The 21910-nt window shown below is 40.2% G+C and overlaps 1 protein-coding gene across 2 annotated transcripts in view; it reads left to right on the top strand.

Annotated features, from left to right (window-relative positions):
* The first annotated feature begins 833 nt into the window (after window positions 1-833).
* Window positions 834-21910, top strand: part of LOC148657073 (kinesin-1 heavy chain) — a 35084-nt gene continuing 14007 nt past the window's right edge. For both annotated transcript variants that reach the window (XM_088642875.1, XM_088642874.1), the window contains exons 1-11: window positions 834-1201; window positions 13514-13601; window positions 14535-14608; window positions 15011-15115; window positions 16482-16530; window positions 17402-17457; window positions 17627-17714; window positions 18667-18791; window positions 20393-20497; window positions 20924-21069; window positions 21545-21693. In XM_088642875.1, the coding sequence (XP_088499001.1) occupies window positions 1076-1201; window positions 13514-13601; window positions 14535-14608; window positions 15011-15115; window positions 16482-16530; window positions 17402-17457; window positions 17627-17714; window positions 18667-18791; window positions 20393-20497; window positions 20924-21069; window positions 21545-21693 (1111 nt within the window). In that variant the 5' untranslated portion in view covers window positions 834-1075. The remainder of the gene's footprint in view (window positions 1202-13513; window positions 13602-14534; window positions 14609-15010; window positions 15116-16481; window positions 16531-17401; window positions 17458-17626; window positions 17715-18666; window positions 18792-20392; window positions 20498-20923; window positions 21070-21544; window positions 21694-21910) is intronic.

Below are 21910 nucleotides of genomic sequence, written 5' to 3'. Positions count from 1 at the left end.
AGGTTTGCAAAACTCACAAGTTTACTGATTGTAGCAGTCTCTTACTAGGAATTTAGACGAGCAGCGGTTGTATTATAGCGGATTCCAGTGACAACGATGCACAATAGTAAATTAACGACACCGAGCGCTTAATGAATTGCCTTCAGTAAGCAGCCAGGCAGTTGCGGCAACAACTTGAAGCAGAAACTCGCCTGTTGGTGTTGAGCGCACAGGCACTGGGATTAAAAGTTGGTGCCAAGACAGAAAAGGAGAGGGCGGGGGACTGGCGCTTAAAAAAGCACGTGCCATCACTGTCCTTGGTTTTACATTTTAGGAATCAACGGCTGCGGTTCAATTATCCTAACCATATGCTCAAGTGACATCATTGTCTCTGCTTCTGTCTGACCAGCTGTTCAACCCCGGAACCTCCCTCTGTGAACCCGTAGGCTGCGAATGGGGACACAAGAAGTCGGACGTAGGTTGGGCATCTCGTACTTGTGGTGCAAAAAAAAGCACCTGCATCATTCTTGCACTTTTTATGAAGCTGTCTGAAGTATGCAAAAAAAGAATACCCCCTGTCAATATGTATACACGATAAATGCGCGAGTTGAAAAAAAATATTTATAATGCAAAAGAAGAAATCAATATGTTTGCGTTTCATTTGCTTATGTACGTCCGGTAGGAAAATTCGGTTCTCTGGCAACACAGGTATAACTTGGCGGCGCTGCCCCCAAATCCGTAACCGCCAATCTAGCTGTAAACCCTGGGCTGGGCCGGTCTATCCGTCTCCGGTTGGGGAGGGTGTTGATAATATCGGAGTTATCTGCAGAGGTGACGTCACCAGCCGCCCGAGAGCAGCAGACAGAAGGAGAGAGAGAGATCTGCCGGTGTCATGGCTGCCATATTGGAGAGGAAGTGATTCCTATCCGCCTAAGAAAAGGGGGCATTTATTACCGAGAAACCGACTGGGGGCATCGTTTCTTCGGCACTCGGTGAAGGGTTTAGGGGTGCGGCCTCCGGTTTTCTACCCTTGGGCCGTCCCGGCAGCAGGATCTGATTGTTATTATTGTCAGTTTCATCCCAGAAAGATTGGAAGATGGCGGACCCGGCGGAGTGCACCATAAAAGTGATGTGCCGATTCAGGCCGCTGAACAATTCCGAAGTGATGAGAGGGGACAAATACATCCCCAAATTTCAAGGGGAGGACAACGTTGTTATTGGGGTAAGTTGGGAGCAGAAATGAATTTTCTTTTCGGCGATCAGGGTGGCATCGGAAGAGGCTGATGTTTTAATACAATGAGGGTTAAAAGCCAAGGGCAATGTCTGTGCTGTCCACCCACAGATTGACACATGAGCAGCAGCCGACTGAAACTTTAGCTAATAACTGCGGCTTCATTAAAATGCATCCTTACTTTTGAATTGTTTTATGCACGGAGACCCTTAACGCTTCGTTTAATCGTCTTTTGAATTCTGATATTTTTTTCCTTGGCCACTGTTGAAGTGCGCTAGAAGCCAGTTATTTGAAAATAAACGATGTAGCGGCCCAATCTCCTAAAGGGAATCGTGCTTCGTTGTGTTTTGAGGCCGGTGGCAGTTCGCTGGAAGGGCTGGGTCAGACAATAAGACTGGCCTAATCGTGCCTTTTTCCACGGCGCACACAACAAAGCTAGAAGTGTTGTCCACAGCTGTAACTACGTGGCCGGTACTAGGCATTTCCCAAACCTAAAACCGTGAACTGCTTTTGCATCGTCTCTATTGGTGTATTCGGCGTCAAAGTGTTCTGTTTCGGCAATGCGGGGGTTTCATTTGGTTGAAGCTGCTGGACCCGGAGGCCTTAACTTGCGTCGGCCCTTCTCTGGCGTCTCAAAACAAAGCGGTATCTTTTGGGGGAGCGAGAGCAGGGATTTGACAAGCGGCGCTCAGTTGTTATTGCCTGCGTGGATATCCTACGTCTGGGTCTTGGACACAATAGGTGTGCCCGATCGATTAGGCCAGTTCGGTCTGGGGGCCCTTTTATTAGGGCATAAAATTCCCCCACAGCCAAAGAATACAGTGCTCGGGGGGGGTTAGAAAATGTTTTCCAGACTGTACGTCTCCGTGGATGCACGAATGAATGAAGTCACCAGTGAACGCATCAGCTGCTGCTTGGCTAACGCCTAAATTCCACGTTGCCCTTTGCACTCATCGCACCACATCTCCAAGTGAACTCGGAAAAAGTACTGGGGAGGGAGTCTTTGAACCCGTAAGACTGGAGAGAGTGCGGTCGCGCTGTCTCTTGACAGGTGTCAGGCTGGCGTGCGCCGGCCGAGGGGCTCCTGTTTGTTGTGCGGGGGGGGGGCAGGCCGTGAAAGACAATGGCGCCCCACTGAGCTACCGCAGCTGAGAGCACGAATTCGCCAACGACCACTACAGATTTGAAGCACAGTCATTCTTGAAGTGCAGGCGCCGGTCTTGAAATCGAAAGTTTTTTTTTTTTTGCTGCTTTGTGTGCAGAAAAACTTGGCCCCTGCGAAGCGTGTCCTGAAATAGCTGCCCTGCTCAAAGATTTTTCAGTATCCCGGCATCAGCGGAATTCACATGGGGTGATTTTTTTTTGTCTTCCCAATTACATGGTGCTGACGATCACTGTTAACAAGTCCAGCCTTTTCAGGCAACATTCATCAAAATACCAGTTGCTCAGATGTCACGGAGTGATATTCGTGCCTGCTTGCAATTTGTGTCTTTTTGAAAAACATTCTGCAAAGGCACACATAGGACATGGGCAGTACAGATTGGTCAAATGTAACTGCTGAAGTTATTCATAATATCCATTTGTAAAATACAATAGACCTCTTTCCACATTCCTCATTGTCCTCTTTGATTTAGCTTTATCACTCTGTGGGACTTCACAGGGATAGAATTGTGGTTTCTGTAGTACACACTGCCTAATGAGTCTTTTGTCAGGACGTGTAACTCAGTATCATGAATATGCACTAGGAAATGTATTTGATCTGTCTTGTGACCTTTTGTAAAGAGGCTCTTGCTCAAAGAGCCAATATTTGTTTGGAAGAAAATAAAGCTTATGAAGAACTACAAGTAGGCACATACAGTATAAGAGCTAGACAGTCGTTTTATGTCAGGGGAACCATCCTGACCTTTGTAAAAAAGCAGCCAGCTTGCTACCCCGAAGGATCTTGTTAATTGAGAATGCATACATGCTCATAATATGGTCTGTGTATTATTTGCTGGCTACTGGATATGCATCTTATTTCTCTGAAAAACTTGGAATTTGGGTTGAAAAGAGCGAGAACGTTTTCCCTTCTGCAGGCTAAAATTCTGTTCTATAACAAGGTTGATTATTGTGGAAGAAAATACACTTCAGCTTTTAAAGCTATCCGTTTTACAGTATGGGCGGATTAAGAATGTTAGAAGGGTCATATAAAACAGGAAGGAAAGTCCACTGGGCCTGTCATTCACTTAGTAGTAGTAGCTGATCCCAAAATTGTGCATCTGCTTGTTGAAGTATACTTGCTTAAGCAGTGGAGTGCGCAGTGGAATCATGGTTAGCAATGCTGCCTCGCCGCACTGCGGTCATGGGTTCGATTCCAGACCTGGTGTGCTGTCTGTGAGGAGTTTGTATGTTCTCCCATGTTGACTCTGATTTTCTCCCCCAGTCCAAAACCAACATGGTAGGTTAATTGGCTCCTGGAAAAGGGGGCCCTGGTGTGTGTGTGTCCCCTGCAGTGGACTGGTGTCCCGCCCAGGGTGTGCCCTGCCTTGCGCCCGTTGCTTGCCAAGAGAGGCTTCTGCTCCTCCGTGACCCTGAATTGGAAAAAGTGGTTCGAAAATGGTTGGATGTCTTCAGTAGTGCGGCAGGAAGATTAGTTCAATTCTGCCACAATACCTTGATTTTTTTTACGAATTTATGAATTGATGTAAATTGTGGGGGCTGCATTTTAGTGTGGAAACCACACAGTTCGGATTGTTCTTTATACCAAAAGACTCCGTTAAATTTATGAGGGCTAAAGTATATTTCGAAATGGATAGGATAATTAAGCTTACGCATGCTTTAATTATAATGTGGAGACATTTCTGTAATACAGCTGACTTATTAGAATTAATGTGGAAAAGTTTTTAATAGGGTTTATAAAAAAATAGGTGCACAAGACTGAGTGAGATTATGAGAGTCATTCAGTGATCTTTATTTTTTCGTTTTTCTATTCATGTGATGTTGTAGCCTGTAACTATTCTAATATAATGACAGGCCAGATCACATTTTTTTGCATAAGGTTAATGACTTGTAAAGTTCTGGTTAAATGGCCAGAGCTTGTTTGCTTTCTAGGTTTGAGTAAAACGTCACGATTTCAGAATACAGTATTCCAGGTTTCTATGGCCACATTATATGTATAATCAACATTTTTGCTTATGGGGTACGTCTTCATCGTCCAGTCTGTGGTTCGAATGTCAAGTTGTTGAGAAGCTTAGGGAAGCACATACAAAGATCAAGGCCCTTCATAAACAGCACAGTCAATACCGTTGTCTAAACTAAAGGAATGTATGAACTGTTGCAGTCTAACCATTTTAACATTTTAGCGTATAACACTGTTTGGCCTATAGTGCAATATTCTGTATCCACAAAGTTATAAATGTTAAGTGTTTTACTTAAGATGCAGTGCCATTCCCCATTATCGCTTATGGGTTAAAGCCCTTTTTTGTTTATTGCAAAAAATAGTTGCACAATATAACTATAATATAACTATTGCATGTGCATGTATTGAGTATGTATTTATTTTTCCATGTAGTTTTCATAAAAAGGATATAAGATTCCGATGGCAAATGAGGCCTCAGGAAAGTCGGGCTAAGCTGTATTGCAAGAATCTCTAACTGAAGTGCTCCAGGACGACTGTCTATTGTACAAGATCCCCTAAATATTTTATTTTTTCATTATTAGGAGCTTTTGAACCATATGGCACTAAGCTTTTATCGGTTTGTCAAGTAATTCTGGATGTTGAGTGCTGAGCTGATGCATATTCTTATTTTTGTTCTAAATCATGTGTAAATTGCTTACTTTAATAAAGCCCCTGTGTAACTAGTTGGAGAAAAAATTTCCAGTTTTCAGTGTTTTTTAGTTTAGTTTTTAGTGTTTACTTATATAATAACAATAATTCCTTATAGCACTTTTCTGGACACTCCACTCAAAGTGCTTTACAGGTAATGGGGACCCCCCTCCACCACCACCTGTAAGATGCGACGGCAGCCATAGTGCGTCAGAATGCTCACCACACATCAGCTATCAGTGAGGAGGAGAGCAGAGTAATGAAGCCAGTTCATAGATGGGGATTATTAGGAGACCATGATTGGTAATGGCCAGGGGGAAATATGGCCAGGATGCCGGGGTAACACCCCTGTTTCTTTTCAAGAAATGCCCTGGGATTGTTAAGGACCACTGACCGCCAGAACCTCAGTTTTACATCTCATCCGAAGGACGGTGCCTTTTTACAGTATAGTGTCCCCGTCACTATATTGGGGCATCAGGACCCACACGGACAAAACATGCAATGGATTTGGGCATTCCAGAACCACGGTTGGAGATCCCCCAAGTTTACAGAAGTCACATGCAGTAGGTCAAGTTATGATGGAGAGCATGTCCAGAAATATTAGGGTGCCCTTGTCTGCATTTGCTTTTGATTGTAGCCTGGGGTGGATGTGTTTCGGCCAGTCTGACTTGACAGGGCAACAGACCTGAGGTTTTGAACTGTATCCATTGACAGCTGAGTAATGCACATGGAAATGAATGAATCCTTTCCATGCTCTGTTTAAAAGAGCTTCTGAAATATTTATGACAAGGTCAGTAATTTTCAGGAGAACTGATTAATGTTCCATTTAGTTCAGCAGAGGAGAGGGTGTGATTTATATCAGTATGCGTTATTAAGCTGGAAGGATAAAGAAACATCAGAGGGCTGTGGGTAGTGGTAACTATCGGATAACTCCATTTTGTTTGCCCAGCCTGCCGTTCTATGGAAAGAAATAATCTTCATAATCAGTGTTTTCTCTTCACAGCAGTGCAGAAAGTTAGGTTAAAATGCACGGGAGGCACTTAATTGGCACTCTTGTTGAATTAGTTTGCATGTCGTTTGTTAGGTACGATAAGGAGAGTTGTCATTTTTGCTGTGTAGTTTTTTGTTTACTTTGGCTTCATTAGCTTTTCTGATAACCATCAACATTCGGCTCTTAAAGTAAGGGAAAAAGAATCAAAACGGGCCGAAGTTGAGAAGTTCAAGGCGCCACCCTTGCACTACAAATGGAGGAAATGTTTTAGTGCAGTTAGTGCCGTTGATGGTGTTTTGCTCAGGTGGTGACATCTTGTTACAGTCCGGGCAAATCAACATGGCGATATGTTTATGGTTTCAAAGGTTTCCCTTTGGCTCTTTAACCCCTTCTAAGGTGTCTAAACCAGCAGCAGAACAGAAGAAGCAGTCGTACTTGAATCAAAAAACCGGTTCATAAAGGCAGTGTAGCGGGCTTCCGGGCAGAGGTGCCCGCCCAAGCCCTGGCAGGTGGCTGGTGGCACAGGTTGTGAGGGGTGTTTGCGTTTTAGCTGGTTTAGCGGCTAGAGATTCACACTCCAGTCGAGCGATCTGGCTGTCGGATGTCAGACCTCCGAGCGCTGCAGTGGTTGTTCACGGGGATTAACCATTTTTGTAACTGGCCACTCCCCGGGCTTGAATGCAGAAGAGCTTTTGTTGTCCTCAGGTTTACCAGAACGGGTTTTGTTGGAAAGGAACAGTCCTTGCTTATGTCCCCAAGTACAGCCCTCTGCACACAAGCCTGAAGACCGGGAAGCTGGAGCTTGCGGCTGCTTATGTAATTGTTTTTCTGCGTTTGTACATTTACAGCAAGGCTAGAACACGCCACCCTAGAAATTCTTCACAGTGCCTCTTTATTTACTGTCTACATGCGTAAAGGCTTACCTGTATATAAAAGCATACAGTTGTTTTGTTTTGGAATTGAAGATCTAAAATATCTTCCAGGTCTTTGCGGGTCCTGTTCATTTCAGCACTCTTCAGCTGCAAAAAGCTGAGGTTTAATTCACCGTCACTTTTAGTAAATTTATGAGAATTCATATTGAAATACTTGGGAAAAATCCTGTTTATTCAACAATTGGTAAGACTACTGGAATGATAAATGGGTACCTAATTGTGATATCAATATTATATTATCATGCAATTGGGATATGAACACCCTTTAAAAAAGGAGGTCTTTATATCTTTGGAAAATTGTGCATCTTGCAGGCTCCTGTGTCTGCTGATCTGCTATGGGTGGTCCAGTGGTCATTCAAACATACGACAGTCAAATGAAGAGTGAAGCCATTTTTCCTTATTTCTTTCATTAAATCCGGCAGCGCCAGTATAGCAGTGTATGTGAAATCTTTGTCCCTCAGATGTGCAGTGCTGTGTTAGGGCTTCGTTTTTGTTGACGCAGGTTTGAGTAGCTGTTAGCCTCGTTTTAATAATGCACCCATGGGCCCCAGAGCCCTGCAACTGTTGTGCAGTAATCGCTTAATGCTTCTCCTGGCAACACATATCTGACTAAAATGAGCTCCACCAACGAGACTTAAATGGTATTCGGCCTGGGGCTGGGGCTTGTGTGGGGCTGGTAATCTGGCCCTTCGGCCTTAGGCCTCCAGATGCCTCTCTTCAGCAGTTAGGCCTTAGTGCCGTGTTAATCTTTACTGAGCAGGTTATTCTCTTTCCAGTCTAGCGTGATTTGTGCATCTGTATCGTTACAAAATACCTTGGGTTCTCTACCGAGACTGTTCTATGGATGAAACCTCGAGGTCGCTTGGATATCGTCTAAACAAATGTAAGGACTTCTGCACTCCTCTGATGTCCGTAATGCTGAGTGCAGAAAGAGAGTAATTGCTTGTACACCGTGATTGAATTCAAGAATTATGCCCAGGTCTGACCTGGTTGATTGGTGTCTGCTACAAAGCTGTGGCTTTAAGAGGACTCAACTTTAAAAACACCGCTTGAGTATTTGAGTACAGTTTATTATTCTTCACCTGGTTGGCAGAAGATGCAACTCTTCTCTCCCTAATTCGCATGTGGATCACCAGTGTAAATGTTAGGTCTTGGTAATCCCGGTCTTTCGTTAATATTCGGCTGCGTCACGCAGTGCTGTACAGGCGAATATCATGTACCAAAAGATGTCTGTAAATAATAATTCCCAACAAAACCAGGTAATGAGGCCCACTGTGAGCAGGAGGGAGTGCACCCGTTTCTAACCATTGTAGTGTAAAAGAAGTGGCTGTGCTGAAGACATGAATAGAAGTGTGAAATTAATCAAAACCCGAAGCTTCAGAGGAGATCAGACTGTTTTTACAAATCAATAGCTAGAAGAGTCTTTTGATTTCCAATGTACAGTGTCAAGGACTGCCTGAAAAAAGAGAGGTCTCTCAATTCTTTTTGTTCACTGGCTGCCTTAGCAACTGTACTGTAATCTATTTTAGAATTTGCTCGTAATGTACTCGCTTCATAACAAGGTCATCTTTGAAAATTGTACAATGCCAAAGAGTCTTCTTGGTTAAAGCAAAGCAGAAAGCATGAGTGCTGATAAGCCATGGCTGTATTGACCAAAGACATGGCTTCCTCTCCCATAATTGACAGTTTTCACCTTTATCATCTATTTGTCTTGAGATTTACATGTTCTGTAAGTCAGCCCAAGGCAATTCAGCTGATATGATACAAACAAGCATGTGATCCATTCAAAATACAAAATCTTTATTTTTCTTTATTAAAACTTGAGGGTCACATTTAATTACCCAACCCACTTGGGACCTGAGGCTGGTGACTATTCCGAGTTCAGTTAAACGGCTATTTTGACTGAAGTCGTATATTTCACAGCGTCTTGCACAGGGGATTCTGAAGAGCTTCACGCCGATTGTTGCTTAAGTATTTTAAAAATATGGAATGATGGATCTTTATGTTTGAGTTGTTACACTTGAATAAAGGAAACCTTGAATGTGTAACATTAACTAGTCAGAGATCAAACATGAATTCAATCTTTCAGGGCAAGAGAAGTGGTTTGTTTCAGTGCTGTCTGGTTATGCAGTTTTACGAAGTGAATATAGTGGAGATGTTCAGCTTTTCCACAAAGCATTTGTTTGACATATTGGTTTCTACACAACACAAGCAGTGTGGTTGACAAGGCTGAGATTACCTGCAACTGCTGCCTTATGGCCGGTTTGCAGTCGGTTGTAAAAATGTAAGCAAGTGCTTACGTTTGTTGTATTGTGGACAGAAGTCGCAGAATTTCTAGCCAAGAATAAAATGTAAGTGTGAGTTTGTTTATTGGAGGTTTTCAATGCAAGTATGCAATTGATAAACTGAACTATTTGTAATTTTAGACTTTGAATTTCTGTCTTGTATTTTAGATTTTAGGAAATTCTCTAGAGCATCTTAACTTGTCAGTTTTTATACAAACATAAGCTAGGTATTGTTAACAAAACTACTGTACAATTTAACAAACTATTATACTAAAAGCACTTAACCATTCCTTATCCTGTTTTTCAGGTTCAGGATGCAGTGTTTATATGCCAGTGTATGTTTTCATAGGCTTCAGTCTAAATGATTTCTGTCTACAAGTGCAGTTTTGAATGGATTAGTCTATGTCCCTAGAAATAATTGTTAAAAAGCTTCTGAAAACATTCCCCGTGGTGTTAATCAAGCTTAAATAAGTAGGATTGTGAGCTGCCTCCCCATAAAGAACTGGAAAATACTCAAACAATGGTTTAGTTAATATCTTAAAAGCGTAATTTTCATGGTCCAGTCGTAACACTGAAATTTGTCGGTGCTGATGCAACTGAACAATACTCTCAAGAGTTCTAGTAACGAGTAACGTGGAAGATTTTGTTTTCTTGTTTGCAGAGGAGGATTTCGTTTGTGAGTCTCCAGCTCCTCATATTCATTGTCCAGTCACCTCTACCTTGAGCAGTGTTAGGGCTCGGAGGTTGGCACGGTCAAGAGTCTCTTCTTGTTTACGCAGAAGCTGAGTGGTCTGGTGATTCAAGCGTTGGAAAGCTTGGAAGACCGTGCAAGCAAAACTGTTGAACTGTCCCAGTATCAATGAATTATATAGTTAAGGTGCAGCAACAGTTGGATTTAAAGGTCTGGTCAGTAGACATAATCTCATATTTATACTGGCAACAGTAGCTAACCTTTTTTCAATTACCGATGAGATAAACTGCATTCTAAGGTTGTCTCTGTGTAAATCTACAGTAAAAGAACCTTGATTTCTTCTCTAAGTAAAGCACATTGGCAGATTCATTAAGAATAATGTCAGGGTTCATATGAACTTTTACACCAGACTATTCCTTTCACAGCAGTCTTATGAACAACTGAAGATTTCATATGAAACCTGTGGTGCTTCATGTATTTACTATTGAATAACGTTTGGGAGGTTAATGACTTTGTTCCAGCTCTGTCCCTTGTGGTCGGGGCTAGCCCAGTATGCTACTGCATCATAATAATAATAATTGCTTACACTTATATAGCGCTTTTCTGGACACTCCACTCAAAGCACTTTACAGGTAATGGGGACTCCCCTCCACCACCACCAATGTGCAGCCCCATCTGGATGGTCAACTACTGCTTGGTCAACTAACAGAAAACTTGTTGGCTTATTTCCTGCTAAGCAGTATAGCCAAAGACTAAAGTCCCAACATAAATGAATGTTTGTAATGATGCATACTTCTGCATTTATATTGATGCTCATAATCTTGATTTTGATCTTTGACTATTTTCTCACAAGAAATTATTTGCCTCTCGAAATTTGTTTTTAGTGAGGTATTTCAGTTTTTCCTTTGAAGTGGATTTTCCCAACTGCGTGGTGAAAAAGCCCTAAAGATTACTATGCAATATCATGTTTTACATAACATGACTCATCGTAAAGGACAATACAGTGTGGTAAAAGCACAACAGACTTACAAGGTAGGCTACAGAAAACAACAAACATCAGGTGTCCAGTTGCTTGAAGTAACTCTCAACAGAAGAACTCTGCAATTCGTTTTAAATTAAAAAAATTGTGTGAAATACATCAGTCTATAAGAAAAGAATGCTATTTAGTGAGAAAAAGAAACATGGCTTATAAACTCAAAAAATCACCCTAGATTAGAAAGAGGCAGTTTTTAGAGAATGAACAGGTTTCCCAAAAGAACACAAGCCGTGAAGGGGAAGTTTTTTACGAAGCATGAGAATATTGGCGCATCCTGTCCAACCACTTTTATATCTGCTTTTATATCCAGCCTGGTGGTTGTTCAAGAGCATGTTTTACAAGTGCCGGGTGTTGCATGCAGATCTAAATGTAATTGAATTGTGATGGGTGACCAGAATTTGAAAGCCAAGTGATTCTTTTTTGCAAAGATTACTTCACTGACAAGGGTTGGGTGTAACAAGCTGTTAGTCCAGGTGCGTGATGTATTTTTGGTAACAAACATTAGAAAACCATTACTTCACCATCTCTTTGGAAAATTATTACGTTTCAAGTAATGGCATATTGTTTCTTTATCACTGTAACACTTAAAACAAGCTCCATGTATGGATACTTAATTACTATGGGATGAAAAGGTGTTTACTGCAGTATTGTGGTGTTGCGTTTATAATACCTTCCTTATGTGGTGTTTAAATTGTTTAAGTCCTCTATATTATCATTGAAAAATATATAGATGACTGTATATTCTACCATTGTGTGCTCTCCCATGACCAATTGAACTGCCTGCCCTGGTCCCTGTCCCTTCGGTGTACATGACTTATTTTAAGCATAATGCGTAAACAAGGAGACTTTGTCTTGCTTTAGCAAGTCTGGAACATCTCAGTACTTCTGTATGGCAAGTGAGGTCCGTGGGGAGTTACATGAATCATGTTTCGATGTCTAGAGAAGGGGGGGAGGAAAAAGTGCTTTTGTGTGTTTCACAAAGCGCAGGCTGTTAATCTGTTGCTGTTGGTGTTAAAACAGCTGAGTTGCATGAGGTTTGCAGCAGCTCAGAGCTTATTTGTTTCTGTGACCTTCCTTTTCAGATAGACACATAACCTCTCTTTAGGATCTATACTGTTTCTTCTTTCTGCACGGAGTAGTGATACATGCAGGGTATGTTTGATTACTAGTTACAGTATTAGTCTTTCAGGTACATCGTATGGAAGCTTTTTTTCCCCAAATATGTACGTTTTTACAATACTACAGCATTACAGACTTGTTTTGGACAGTTTTGTCTGTGCACAGTCAATGCAAGCAATGTTGTACTTGTAAAGTAACAATAAAACATTATAATGGTAATCTGTAAATCAATGTCACTAGTTTATCATGTTCGACTGGTAATTATAGTAACTCGTATATGTGTTTTTAGGGATGCCCTGTTGTCCAGTTTCCATTCTGTAATTGGCTGTGGTTCAAATGAGCCATCAGTGACTGGATATGGTTTATTAGAGAGCAGTGGGGAATCTGGCATTCATGGTTTTAAATAGTGTGAGTAAGAGCAGAAAAAGTAAGGGAGCTACATGGGTCTTCAAAGCATGGAGGCACAGATGCTCTCGCAGTAACACCTGTAATGTTCTGTCTTTTTAAAGGAGGCATGGTACAGCACCTACACAACGTGGACACCAAACTGGGGGACAGCCTGCTTTTAAGGAAATAGTGTTCAGCTATTAAGATTTACCCTTGAATGTAAGGTGTTAATCTGACTCTAATTCAGTGTGTTTAAGTGCTCTTCACTTACGTTATTCTGTAACAAGGTATATATAAAGGACGGTCTTTAAAAGAGATCTTTTCATAATGTTTATAAAATTGTTTTTCCTGAATTTATTCTACAGCTTAATGTGTTTCTTAATGAGAATTTTCATTTTTATCAGGTATTACTGTTGCTTTATCATTTAGATCTTGATAAAAGCAGTACAAAATACTGTATATAAACTGTATCGGTATGCCAGTCACTGCTCTTCCAGAACCCGAATAAACATATTTAATGGTTTGTAAGAATGTGCATTGAAGTTGGGTGGCTCAGTGAAGGGATAAAGCATTATTTGGTATCTGTCTATACTTCCTTGCAGTGTAACCCAGTTATGGAGACCTTTTCTGTATTGTGGAAACTAGATGAGGAATTACAGACCACGTTTATAGTTTAGATGTTTGAATGAAAAGAAAGCATGATCCGAATAGTAAGCATAGTAAACTTGTTCAGCAGGTAAAGATGATCTGAATATCCAAAATAATTTTTTCTCACTATGTGGAAGTGCATTTAAAGTCAGGAACGGGAGGCTTTTTTCCACCCAAAGGATGGTGGAACCAGCTACCCAGCCATTGTTGAAGTCGATACCCTTTTTGTCGCAAACCCTCTGGATGAGATCGGGGGTCGTTAAGCTCCTACAGTAAATCCCAAATGAACAGGATGGGCTGAATAGTCTCCTCTTGATGGTAAACATTCTTCTGACCTTTGTCGTGAACGGTAATGAATTCTCCGAATGAATCTTTAATTCACCCTGCTGTGTTTTTTTTTTTTGTGCAGGGTAAACCCTATATGTTTGACCGAGTGTTCCAGTCAAGTACAACACAAGAGCAAGTGTACAATGCTTGCGCCCGACAGATTGTCAAAGGTAAGGTACTTAAATGTGAATTCTTCACTGCATGATCTTTCTCGCACCAGAATCCAACTACTGGAAAAGGTGCTGGCACTGAGGCTACACAGAGTTTTCAATCAAGTGATCAGTTGTGAATTATTCCAGATTTTACCAGCATCCATATCTGCCATCAGGTACTCTTTCTAATAAGACAGTGTATGTAGAATAACTATAAAGTATATACATTTAAGAAAACAGTACAAGGTGTAACCAAGAATTCAGAGGAGGGAAGCTGACTCACTTGCATCATTGTACTTTTCATCTTATCCCTGATATTTAATTCCCAGTACTTTCTGAGTGTGTTCTCCCCCTTAGCTTGCACTTGTTTCAGATGCATACAGTTGGATTTGCAGTGCATACTATGGGAATAACCTTTACCTGAAATGCATATCTTTTCAGAAAACGGCTGCTGTTTAGTGTATGGGATAGCAAGGCAAAAGAAACAATGCAAATGAGCCCAAAACAAAAGGCGTGGCTGCTGAACCTATTGAATTCAGTAGAGCTTGGGACATTCATTTTCTATAAATTCAGTTAAGATGTGTCAAGTTAGTGGTCTTCAGTTATTATTGTAGACTTGACTAGAATACATCTGCGTGATGTATCTTGCTCTACAGTTAATGTCCTGGGATGTGCTGAAAGAAGACATGCAGCTTATGTATTCATGTTCCTGTTGTTCACATCCCTTTTGTGATCTCTCCCCTTATGCATTTTCATTGGTATTCTGCTTTTTAAATGTGTCCCACTGTTTCCACAAAAACACAAAGCCTGAACCTGTTTGTAAGAGGCCAATGAGCGGGGAGTGTAGAGAAGACCTGGGTTAGGAGTGTGGTGTCTGTAGTGGTCCAGGAGGAAAGGATTTTACATCAGCCTTTCCTCTCTTCAACTTGATGTAAAATTATTGTTTTACAGATGTCCTTGAAGGGTATAATGGAACAATATTTGCCTATGGACAGACATCCTCTGGTAAAACACACACCATGGAGGTAAATACTTTTGAAGTGAAACAATACTAGTAAAAACACCTGTTTTGTAAACAAATATCAAAGCCCTTAAGTGTTTAGAAATGGCAAAAATGCAATGCAATTTAATATTTAATGCTGCTAAATTAAAATTTCATTGTAATAAATTAACAAACTAGTATGTTATCCTTCCTAGGGATGTTTAGATTTGCTAGTATGCTTTAATGCTGAATCATTCGCCCAAGGGAAATTTCTTTAATAAAGGGTAACTTGTTTGGGTTATGTTGAATAAAAAATGGTGCATATTGAAAGGAAAATTATTTCACCAGCATAATATTCATCCCTGGCTTTATTCGATTAGATTGCATACCTAGTTACAAATCTGTCTGGATATTAACAAGAACGTTTACCCAAAACTGTTTTCAGGGCAATCTCCATGATCCAGATGAAATGGGTATCATCCCCAGAATAGTGCAAGACATTTTTAATTACATTTACTCCATGGATGAAAACTTGGAGTTCCATATCAAGGTAAGCGTATAAAAGAAAACGGAGGAGTATGCCTGCCAATGACACAAACAAATGTAACACCTTCAAGTTGAAATTCAAGTTGGGAGCTTATCGCAAAACGTCTCCAGTTGCTGAGGCAGTTTTGGTCAGAATTGTGTCTTATGTTGGTTTTTCTTGGCCCAGCCATTTCTTTCAGATAAACTTCTTTTGCATGACTGGTTCTGCATATGCTTTATTTGCCTTGTTTGGTTCCTCAAGTTGCCAAGACATGGGGAAATCAAGAGCAGAATGCAGCTTTTAATTCTCTCTGTGGTGGATGGCGCATTGTGAGGTCTTCAAGTGTAATGGCAACCCCTTGCAGCACGTCCTTCGTTGGTGGGTCAGTGAATTTGTGTTGGGTGTTGTGCAGGTGGAGCGTGAGCACAGATGTGCGTTTTAAGATCACTTTATTGGCCAAATGCAATTTCTTGCATTAGGAATTTGTCTTTTCGCGTATCCCAGCTTGCTCTCCATGAGACACACGGACAGAGAGAGAGAAGCTTGGGGTTGGAGCGCATTTATACAGCGCCCCTGGAGCAGCTGGGGTTAAGGGCCTTGTTCAGGGGCCCAACGGAGTAGGATTCCTCTGCAGGCTGTGGGATTTGAACCGGCAACCTTCCAGCCACAGGGGCAGATGCATAGCCACAGAGCCACCACTTCGCCCCTTAGAAAGCACAGACAGGGTTTGAACCCGCGTTCCTCGGTTTACGAGACCAGCGTTTTACCACTTGGCCACCGTGCCGTTTATCTTGGAACTGGCGACTGAGAGGCGTCGATTTAGACATTGGTTCGCTGGAGGTGTCGGGATAAACCCAATTTATGGTGGCCTGGTTTGGGTGTTGGGGTGCCAGGAAGTCCGGGTGATCAGAGCCCTGTCTTAAGGGAATGGCTCAAAGGAGTCTACCACTTCCTGGGTTTAACTTTAAAGTTCGGGAAAAATTATTAGTTTAAACTTTCCTTACCTGTTCTAGGCCTGTCCATAGTCTTGCTGCTTCATCTTACTTTCCTTATGTGCTGGGGCCTGAATTGAGCCCATTGTTGCGACAGTGTCCTGGCTGAGCTGAAGGCTTTTCTGTTTCAGATGGGATCCCTTATCCATTTCCATGTTTCTAAGTCTTGCAAAACAGTTTTCCAAGAACATTTAAATAAGCACAGGTGTTATGGGATGTGAAAACAAAATGCTAGACTCGGGCAAGGTGGTCATAATAGCTTAAAAAGCCTTTAAACTTCAGTGCTGGGTTTTCAGAATTATTTTGTATTTAGTTATTAAACATCTGAAAATCTTAGGTTATTGTGCTAAATGTTACTGTAAGAAGCTTTGTGCTAATGAGATCTTTTTATTTTGTAGGTGTCGTATTTTGAAATTTATTTGGACAAGATTAGGGACCTTTTAGATGGTAAGTTTAAAAAAACAACTAAAAACTTTTAAAAGCTTTTAGAAAATGAGTAGTTTAGTGAAAGACTTGCCTAAAAGGGTAAGATTTTATGTTTATCAGTGCTTAAGAAACTGGTTGGAAAAACCTGAGTCCGCATTAGCTCTTTATGAAGATAAGTAAAGATCCTCTGGGTGAGTTGTACTGTATATTCATTGTGTTAATATTGCTGAATCCTGCTGGAAGATCTCAGTATAAGTTTTTCCTGTTGATGTGCAGTACAAAGTAAACAAGTTAGTCAGATCTCACCACTAATTCCTTTTCCGCTGATCTTTAGTTCTTCATGTCCTTGAAGTCTCGTTTTCTGTGTAGTTAATATACTTAAGTGCTTTTAGGATTCCTAAGCCCTACAATTTAGTTTTGTCCAAGTTAGCAGTTGTCTGCCTCTTGCACTAAAGTAAGCAGTCTTCCAATTTTCTTCACTATGCGGTCAATGTGAAATATTTTGAGCGTATTAAAGTAACGGTCACCACTTCCAAAAAATGCACTTTACAGAATTAGCCAGTCAGAAAAGATCTGGTTTGGGTTTCCATATCTGGGCATGTACTCCTGTAATGTATTTAATAAAGACTGATCTACCTAATCCTGCATTCACGTAATTTTAAATGCTGAGCCAACTGAACAGATGTTGATTTAGATAAGTCTGGGCTGTCACTTTGCTAATATTAGAAGAGGGCTTGCATCTAATTAAGGCATGATGTTGCTATGGTAGATAACAACATTGGGAATATACAAGCAGTCCTTCAGTTCTTTCAAATTGGATGTTTTGTGGTTATAAATACTTGTCTGAAATTAATTGCTTAAAATGATCAACATTTCTATTCTTTCTCTACAGTTTCAAAGACTAATCTGTCAGTACATGAAGACAAGAACAGAGTTCCATATGTCAAGGTGAGACAGTGCATCATGAGTTCAGGTTGTATTTCAAGTTTGGCATTATGGAACAATAAACCAACAGATAATTGCGCAAGGCTTTAGAAACGGAAGGAGAAACAGGAATTTTGACTTAATCGAATACCTCTTGTGCACGCTCAATTGTATGATCTTTTCCTTTCCTTAGGGGTGCACTGAACGATTTGTCTGTAGCCCAGATGAGGTCATGGACACTATCGATGAAGGAAAATCTAATAGACATGTAGCAGTAACGAGTAAGTGCCACTGCTTTTTTAAAAGATACACAGTCAGTAGGTAATTTGTGCTGCCCTTATCTATTGGTATTGGTACCCTTTTTTTGAGGTGTTATTTACTAATCATTTTGTATGATGTGCATTGTTATACTTCCTAAAGACATGTAACCTCTTGGTTTTTTTTCATTGGTATTGACCTTATAAGCAATAAGAGGTGTGAGTGAGTATGTCTGACTTAATGGACATGTTGATCAATTTCTGATTTCTCTTAAGCACGCGATTCCTTCTCTAGAATTAAATCTAGTGTCTTAGAACAATTAAAGGAGAACTGCATTCTTGATTTCTTTCAGTCATTAAATCTTGCTAATAAAGTAAATTATTTGACATTGTAGAAAAATTTTACAAATTTCGAATTAAGCACAAAGGTGTGAACTTTGTGAAAATGTCCCACGTATTGTGATGTGACGTGGCCCTTCCTGCTCACTAGTCACCATAATGAATAATGTAATGCGATATATGAGCGAATAAGTACAGGTTGTGCAGCAGACATTTCACTGCAGAAATGTTCCAATGTGATCTGCGTGCAGAGTTAACAAGTAAGCAGTATTTGTTGGCAAAGCTATCTGGAAGTTAAGGGTGATATTTCTATTGGGTTAAAAGAGATGTATTCACAAGCCTGCTTTGTTTACAATGTAATAGGGCTGCTGCATGTCACTGGAAGTCTTGTTGTCTTGTTCTGGATTGCAGATTATGGCACTGTGCATAACTGGACATTTTGTCTATTTTGTGATGTAAATTGGGGATTTTACAACTTACTGTGTACATTGTACTTTTATTATAGTTTCAAATGCACTCATCAATACTGATTCTTTCTAAACCGCAGAAAGAATCCTCTTTTCCTATACATAATTCATTTCAGAATTTGTTATTGCAATATGATTGAAGAATGTGTACAATGTTTTTTTTCTTACAGATATGAATGAGCACAGCTCCAGAAGTCACAGCATCTTTCTAATCAATGTCAAGCAGGAAAACACTCAGACAGAACAAAAACTAAGTGGAAAACTTTACCTAGTAGACTTGGCGGGCAGTGAAAAGGTAAAGTTAAATTATTTTTAGTGTTCAGTTCTTGTTAATGTGGAATGGTAATTCATGGGGACTAGAATAAGGAATGGATTACTATTTTTTTCTGGCACCGATCCAGTGTCACCCATTGGGTATTCCAATATCCTCTTAGAGAGTGACTGATTGCTATAAGAATATTGTCTTGACTTTGCAACCTGAAACTTTTTGCTAATGACTCTGCATTGAAATCCTCAAACCAAGCCTAAAATAGGAATAGTTTTTTATCTCCATTGTTACATGGGTTCATCACTCATCAAGAAGTAATAAAAACAGCCATTAGAGACCATTCACATTTGAATTAGAAGGTAATTAACTTTCTGGTTTGCATTACAATTGACTTTCATTTTTTCTATACATGTCTACACTGAACTTCAAAAGAAAACACAACAATGAACATTTTTTGGAAAGACATATATAGATTTTGAATATTGATTAAAAGTGTTTGGCATTATTTTAATTAATCCCTCATTTATAGCTCATTGAGACACCTCATTTGTGAGAAATAATTCCTCAGAACTGAGGGGTTGATTTATCATGCTTAATTTCACACCTGGTAAAAATCAAGAAAGGAAAAAGCAAAGGACCATTATGCACTGGTTATCAAAAGACCAATGCCGTGCCATCTGTGCAATCTGTTAATAGGTGCATAAAACAGGTGAGTTGATTGTCAGTCCAAACGTGATGGTCTGGGCAGGAATGTCAGCTTGGCAGACCTCCACTTGCAGAGTTTGATGACAGCCTGACCACATGGCACTACAGTGATCAAGTGCTGGGATTTCACCTGCAGCCCTTCTTGTGGGTTTATACTGGCCTGACGTCTCAGCGGAACAGTGCACAAATGCACATGCTCCAGCTCCTTCTGTAAAGCCCAATTTCTTGTAAGATGATCCCGTCATCGGCTCAAAGACCAGTGATAAGGCACGTGATTATCCAGGCTGCATGAGAGAGATGACTCAGAATTCAGTAAGACTGCATTTGTGAAGTGATGTAAAACATGAATTGGTCGTATTTCTTTCATTGGTGGCTACATGTGCTACTAGACTGTGATTTCCACAGTAGACGCTGGTTTATCAACCCCATTGATAAATGTTGATCAGGATGATGAATTTAACCATGTCGTCTCTTCGGTTAAATGCCGGTGCACTTGCTACAAAAGAAATTCTGATGATAATTTTGTGGATTTAAAATTTTTCATTGAATATTATTAGATATCGTTGATTATTATCAGTTTTCTTGGGTTCTGCATTTAAGAATTGCAGTAACATTAAGTTTTAAAAATGTTCCTATTTTTAAACTGTAGTTAATATAATTATATTTTCCCTGCTAATAGTATCATTTGCTATTGGAAAATGTTTTGGATGTTGCTTGCAAAGATTTTCTTAGTAGGTGCAGTCCATAAATTATATTTGTAGTGAAGTGGTCATTTTTTATTATTATCTTAAATAATGTAGCTAAATCTACTTTCCCTCCTAGTTATGTATTCCATTACTTTGGTTCAAAGCATTTACAGAATCCATTACAGACTGGGATAATGAAAATGACTATACCTTCCTCCTGTGTTCACGTATGTACAGGTCAGTAAAACTGGAGCCGAGGGAGCTGTGTTGGATGAAGCAAAAAACATCAACAAGTCTTTGTCATCACTTGGAAATGTCATCTCAGCTTTAGCAGAAGGCTCTGTGAGTGCATCTTAAGTCTTTGGCAATGTTAAAATGAGTGAATTGTTGCCAGTTTGTATTTGGGATAAGGTTTCCCACTTTATACTTGAGTCCTCTTTGATTTGCTTGCTTTTCAAGTGTTAGAAAAGAACTTGAGATAGAAATGTGCAGAGAAATATTTATCTCAGAAACCTCAGCATGTTACATTGTCAGATGCTTTGCCAGTAAACAAAAACTTCTGTATCACTCCTGCTGTAATGTCTGTGCCATGTTTTCACACAGTTTAGGAAACACTTTGCTTGTGTGCTTTATTTGTGTGCTTAGTTAGATATGAGCGACTACTGTACATTTTCTGTTTGCAAATAATGGAGGTTTTGAAGTTGCCTAATCAACAAGCTGTGCCGGTGACCTGCTTTTGCTCTTTCTAATCATTTCACTGCTTTTCAGACTTATATCCCATACAGAGACAGTAAAATGACAAGAATTCTTCAGGACTCTCTTGGGGGTAACTGCAGAACCACCATTGTTATCTGCTGCTCTCCCTCTTCTTACAATGAAGCTGAGACTAAGTCCACACTGATGTTTGGTCAAAGGTAATTTATGAAACTGTACAAACCTAACCTAACTTGCTTGCACTATCCCAATACTAAATGAGCTGGCATACTTGGAGGGGTTGTATATAAAGGCTTCAGCCAGCCTTAAATCCATTCTACACTTCAAAGAAAGCAGACGCACCTAGGAAAAGTGTGAGAGTAGCTCACTTGAGTGAGGCCATGGTGATTAGCTGGTACTCCTATCTCTAGCTGAGCTCTTGTTCTGAGGTGTTTTTGTTAATAATTGACTTGCTTAATTATTTATAGGTCTGGGCTTTAGTTACCATTTCACTGAATGCAAGTTGCTCCTGTGAGGAAATGAATATTGAAACTTTTATCCGTGTCTTAAAAAGCAAGTGGTTGGTGTTTCTTAAAAAGTTAATCTAAAAAAAACAAATGTAAGCTGAAGTTTTTTTTTAACATTTGTCCTTAAGGGTTTTGATTCAGTTCTGTTCTTTGTTTTTTTGTGTGACAGAGCCAAGACGATTAAGAACACAGTCTGTGTTAATGTCGAGCTCACAGCTGAACAGTGGAAGAAGAAGTATGAAAAAGAAAAGGACAAGAATAAGACTTTACGGAACACCATACAGTGGCTTGAAAATGAACTTAATAGATGGCGGAATGGTGAGTTATTTGTCAGAACGGACAGTAAGGTATTGTATTTGCTGTGTAGAGGTTTACGTAAGGAAATGAGCCTAGTCTTTTGAGACAACGTAGACTGAAGTCTTGTGCTACGTGGTTATCTAGAAACTTTACAGTGATTAAGTTTTGTAAACTCATTTTTAAATTAGGGCACAGTGTTGATCTGTAAAGTATCTTCAGAAAAAATTCTTATGCGCTT

Source organism: Lepisosteus platostomus, chromosome 8 (assembly GCF_059453375.1).
Source record: "Lepisosteus platostomus isolate fLepPlt1 chromosome 8, fLepPlt1.hap1, whole genome shotgun sequence".
Taxonomy (NCBI): Eukaryota; Metazoa; Chordata; class Actinopteri; order Semionotiformes; family Lepisosteidae; genus Lepisosteus; species Lepisosteus platostomus.
This window is presented reverse-complemented; position numbering and strand designations above follow the sequence as displayed.